General features: G+C 51.3%; 1 protein-coding gene across 1 annotated transcript in view; it reads left to right on the top strand.

Moving 5' to 3' along the window:
* Positions 1-246: 246 nt before the first annotated feature.
* The window catches only part of LOC120026128 (netrin receptor DCC-like), a 177,344-nt gene continuing 171,519 nt past the window's right edge, over positions 247-6,071 (top strand). The window contains exon 1 of the mRNA XM_038970949.1: positions 247-304. Within this exon, the coding sequence (XP_038826877.1) occupies positions 247-304 (58 nt within the window). The remainder of the gene's footprint in view (positions 305-6,071) is intronic.

The following is a 6,071-nucleotide window of genomic DNA, read 5'->3' as shown; positions in this document are numbered from 1 at the left end:
CCACAGCTCACAGAGATACATATCCTTCAGATCTGTGTTTCTTGACTTGCAGGCTGCCTGCCACAGCTCACAGAGATACATAATCTTCAGATCTGTGTTTCTTGACTTGCAGGCTGCCTGCCACAGCTCACAGAGATACATAACCTTCAGATCTGCGTTGTACCAAGACAGATTATCTATTTACCAAGAACAGCGAATGTTTATTGAAACTATGTTTGGTAGAAATTGGATGTTTCTTTAGCGGCAATGACTCTGCCGTGGTGCAGTGCCACACCTAAAGAAACGCAGAGGAAACACTGTCGTGGTCTGTAGTGGTCTGTAGTGGTGTGGTCTGTAGTGGTGTGGTCTGTAGTGGTGTGGTCTGTAGTGTAGTGGTCTGTAGTGGTGTGGTGTGTAGTGTAGTGGTCTGTAGTGGTGTGGTCTGTAGTGTAGTGGTCTGTAGTGGTGTGGTGTGTAGTGATCTGTAGTGGTGTGGTCTGTAGTGGTCTGTAGTGGTGTGGTGTGGTCTGTAGTGGTCTGTAGTGGTGTGGTGTGGTGTGTGGTCTGTAGTGGTCTGTAGTGGTGTGGTGTGATCTGTAGTGTAGTGGTCTGTAGTGGTGTGGTGTGGTCTGTAGTGGTGTGGTGTGGTCTGTAGTGGTGTGGTGTGGTCTGTAGTGGTCTGTAGTGGTGTGGTCTGTAGTGGTCTGTAGTGGTGTGGTCTGTAGTGGTGTGGTCTGTAGTGGTGTGGTCTGTAGTGGTGTGGTCTGTAGTGGTCTGTAGTGGTGTGGTGTGGTCTGTAGTGGTGTGGTGTGATCTGTAGTGGTGTGGTCTGTAGTGGTGTGGTCTGTAGTGGTGTGGTCTGTAGTGGTGTGGTCTGTAGTGATCTGTAGTGGTGTGGTGTGATCTGTAGTGTAGTGGTCTGTAGTGGTGTGGTCTGTAGTGGTGTGGTGTGATCTGTAGTGGTGTGGTCTGTAGTGGTGTGGTGTGATCTGTAGTGTAGTGGTCTGTAGTGGTGTGGTGTGGTCTGTAGTGTAGTGGTCTGTAGTGGTGTGGTCTGTAGTGATCTGTAGTGGTGTGGTGTGGTCTGTAGTGAAGTGGTTTGTAGTGGTGTGGTCTGTAGTGGTGTGGTGTGATCTGTAGTGGTGTGGTCTGTAGTGTAGTGGTCTGTAGGGACTGATTTAGACCTGGGACACCAGGTGGGTGATTCCCCTCTAATCAGGGACTGATTTAGACCTGGGACACCAGGTGGGTGATTCCCCTCTAATCAGGGACTGATTTAGACCTGGGACACCAGGTGGGTGATTCCCTCTAATCAGGGACTGATTTAGACCTTGGACACCAGGTGGGTGATTCCCTCTAACAGGGACTGATTTAGACCTGGGACACCAGGTGGGTGATTCCCTCTAATCAGGGACTGATTAGACCTGGGACACCAGGTGGGTGATTCCCCTCTAATCAGGGACTGATTTAGACCTGGGACACCAGGTGGTGATTCCCTCTAATCAGGGACTGATTTAGCCTGGGACACCAGGTGGGTGATTCCCCTCTAATCAGGGGACTGATTTAGACCTGGGACACCAGGTGGGTGATTCCCCTCTAATCAGGGATGATTTAGACCTGGGACCCAGGTGGGTGATTCCCCTCTAATCAGGGACTGATTTAGACCTGTGGACACCAGGTGGGTGATTCCCCTTAATCAGGGACTGATTTAGACCTGGACCAGGTGGGTGATTCCCTCTAATCAGGGACTGATTTAGACCTGGGACACCAGGTGGGTGATTCCCTCTAATCAGGGACTGATTTTAGAACTGGGACACCAGGTGGGTGATTCCCCTCTAATCAGGGACTGATTTAGACCGGGAACCAGGTGGTGGATTCCCCTCTAATCAGGGACTGATTTAGACCTGGGAACAGGGGGTGATTCCCCTTAATCAGGGACTGATTTAGACCTGGGACAACCAGTGGGTGATTCCCCTCTAATCAGGGACTGATTTAGACCTGGGACAACCAGGTGGGTGATTCCCCCTCTAATCAGGGACTGATTTAGACCTGGGACACCAGGTGGGTGATCCCCCTCTAATCAGGGACTGATTTAGACCGGGGACAACCAGGTGGGTGATTCCCCCTCTAATCAGGGGGGGACTGATTTAGACCTGGGACACCAGGTGGGTGATTCCCCCTCTAATCAGGGACTGATTTAGACCTGGGACACCAGGTGGGTGATTCCCCCTCTAATCAGGGACTGATTTAGACCTGGGACACCAGGGCGGATTCCCCCTCTAATCAGGGACTGATTTAGACGGCGAGCCCAGACACACATTTGAATTCCCCCTCTAATCCGATGCGATGATTTAGACCTGGAACCAGCCAGGTGGGTGATTCCCCCTCTAATCAGGGACTGATTTAGACCTCCAGCTGGGACCCCAGTGGGTGATTACCCACCACACTTCCCACATCAGGGACTGATTTGAACATGAAAACCGGAACACAGGTGGGTGATTCCCCCTCTAATCAGATGGGACTGATTTAGACCCTGGGAACCGACCAGGTGGGTGATTCCCCCTCTAATCAGGGACTGATTTAGACTGGGACACCAGTGGTGATTCCCCCTCTTAAGGGACTGATTTAGGACTGGGAACCAGGTGGGTGATTCCCCTCTAATCAGGGACTGATTAGACCTGGAACAGGGGGTGATTCGCCCTCAATCAGGGACTGATTAGATGGGAACCAGGTGGGGATTCCCTCAACAACACGTACCCGGTGTTATCCACCATGACAGAGGACATCAGATGGTGATTCCCCTCTAATCAGGGACTGATTTAGACCTGGGACACCAGGTGGGTGCAATAATGATCAAATCAAATTTTATTGGTCACATACACATGGGTAGCAGATGTTATTGCGAGTGTAGTGAAATGCTTGTTGATCAGGTAGAACAGTACCCCATCAGTAAGTCTGGACGTCGTAGGGTCAGAGTTCAATACTCCATGAACAGGTTAATACAGCCGTCTCAACACTGGATGTTGCTGATGCTCTCTGTCCGTTCACAATCATTTCCTCTGTGAGAGTCATGTGACCAGCTAGCTCAAAATAACCTGGACTGGACTCAACACTCTCTAGATCAGCGTTTCTTAAAGGGTCACAACGTAAATGTATAATTATTTCATTATATCCTGGAATTGATTTGGCCAAGTTCAACTGCTCGCTCTCGGGTTCAGTGCGCTCTCTGCTTATCGGCGGTCTCTGCTCTAGTTTGGCAGCTGCGTGGGAGAGGTTGCGGGAGATGCCCGGCCGCTTCGCGCTTCACCGGATCTTTTTCTGCAGTTTTCTTGAAGATCACTCCTCCGACCCACACGCTGCAGCGCTGTCGTTCAAGCCACTGACTTGTTGTTCCCACTCGCCGCTGTCATGAAATGGACTCGTGCCATAAGTTCTGACTGAGCTCAATCGTCATGAAACGCAAATACAGGGATGACTTTTTTTGTCTCTTTCATACAAACTTTGAGAAATAACGAGGAGCGTCCACAATGTGTTCTGTGTGTGTGGAAGTGCTTAGTAATGAGTCTCTCAAAACGAACCAATTAATAAAACGACACGTCCTGACCAAACATCCAGGTTAAACATGACGGTAAACTCAGGGAGTTCTTTCAAAACAGAGCATATTGCTTCAGGAAACTTCGAAAGTGGAAAAGTAAGTCAGCTAGCAAGGCGTGGTTGTCATTTTATAACGGGTGATGATCAGCAGAAATAAAGGAGTACTATCTATCTCTCATAGTAGTAGATGTGAGTTTCTTTTTCGAAACAATCCTCTGGCCTTGTAACGTTACACAGCTAATAGCTAACGTTAGCCGAAGCAAGCTAGCTAGCTACTGATAGTGTAACCATAAGAAACAGTACAGATGAAGATGAACAATGATCAGGCCTACTGTACATCTCACTGTAGAACTTATTGTTAAGAACTAGTCCAGGTTGGAACCGTTGCTGTTCAAATACAAGTCATTTTTTTATTCTGAACTGGAATAAACGGATTGAAGCAAGATGCTTTTTTGAGACAAACACACTCACACAGTTCTGGGTTGTTCATCTGCAACAGGAACAAGAAGTGGTCTCCTGCCTGACTGAGAAAGCAGTAGATGTTCTGATCCAGTTTGGTACCACATACTTATGCAAGACAGGGTTCTGAAGTACTGAAACGGTGTCAATGCTGAGCAGTGTTACACTGCCAAAAAACTGAGCCCAGAATAGACATGCTTGTTGAAAACCAGCCACACACACCTCTCATTAGGACTGTGTGTGTTTTCTGGGCTACATCTGTGTGATGTGATCAATCAGTTTATTCCAGTTAAGAATTTAAAAAAATACAGTTCCAACTGAGACTTTCTATCAACCTACACTCTCTATCAACCTACACACTCTCTATCAACCTACACTCTCTATCAACCTACACACTCTATCAACCTACACTCTCTATCAACCTACACACTCTCGACAACCCGAGACATGCGCGAGCCTCGACACACCGAGCAACCAGGACACACGCGCGAGCAAACGCCAACGCGCGACCAACCGACACACGCGAGCAACCGACCACACGCGCGAGCAACCGAGAACACGCGCAGCAACCACACACGCGAGCAAACCCGAGACACCGCGCGAGCAACCGATAAACACCACGCGAGCAACCGACACACGCGAGCAAACCGACCACATCGCCGAGCAACCGACACACGAGAGCAACCGAGGACACGCGCGAGCAACCGACACCAGCGAGCACCGCGACACGCGCGAGCAACCGACACGCGCGAGCAACCCGGACACGCCGCGAGCACCGAGACACGCGCTATGGCAAAACCGACACGCGCGAGCAACACGACACACGCTAGCAACCGAGACACGCACGACCAACCGACACACACACGCGAGCAACCGACACACGCGAGCAACCGAGACACGCGAGCAACAGAGACACGCGCGAGCAAAACGGAGACACTCGCGAGCACCGACACACGCAGCAACCGACACACGCGAGCAACCGACACACGTCGCGAGCAACCGACACGCGCGAGCAACCGAGACAAGCGAGCAAACGACACAGAGAGAACCGACACACGCGCGAGCAACTACACGCGCGAGCAAACCGAGACACGCGAGCAACCGGACACCGCGATCAACCGAGAACGCGACGAGCAACAGAGACACGCGCGAGCAACCAGACACGCGCGAGCAACCAGAGACACGCGCGAGCAACCGAGACACGACGGACAACGAGACACGCGCGAGCAACAGACACTGCGCGACTAAACCGACACACGCGCAGAGCAACCGACAACACGCGCCGAGCAAACCACACTCGCGACATAGAAACACGGCGAGCACCGACACACGGGCGAGCAAACGACACAGCGCGAGCAACCGACACGCGCGAGCAACAGATACACGCGCGATCAACCGGACACACTCGAGCATACCGACACGCTCAGCAACCTACACGCGTAGCAACATACACGCGCGACAACCGAACACGGCGAGCAACCGAGCCAAGGAGCAACCGACACGCTCGAGCAACAGACACACCGATAACCGACACACTGCGAGAAAACTAGACACGCGAGCAACCTGAAACGGCGCGATCAAACAGAAACAACGCGAGCACTAGACACGGCGAGCACCGACACGGGCGAGCAACCGACACTCTCATGAGCAACCGATACACTCTTAGCAAACCGACACGCTGCGATCAACAACACACGCTAGCAAACTACACTCTGCCTAGCAACCTAGACACGCGAGCAAACGATACACTCTAGACCTACACACGCTATCAACCTACACAGTAGATCAACCCGAGACACTAGTACCAAACCTACACACGCGCGATGCAACCTAGACACTCTAGCAACCGACACGCTCGATCAACCTACTACACTCGATGCAACCGATACACCTAGACCGATACATCACAACATTTCAAACTCGACACGCAGCGAGCAACCTAAAAGCGCTAGCAACGACACACTATGATCAACCGGATACACCGCTATCAACCGACAATCTAGCAACCGATACACGGCTATCAACCTACACACGCTCTA

The sequence above is a fragment of the Salvelinus namaycush genome, chromosome 31 (assembly GCF_016432855.1).
Source record: "Salvelinus namaycush isolate Seneca chromosome 31, SaNama_1.0, whole genome shotgun sequence".
Taxonomy (NCBI): Eukaryota; Metazoa; Chordata; class Actinopteri; order Salmoniformes; family Salmonidae; genus Salvelinus; species Salvelinus namaycush.
This window is presented reverse-complemented; position numbering and strand designations above follow the sequence as displayed.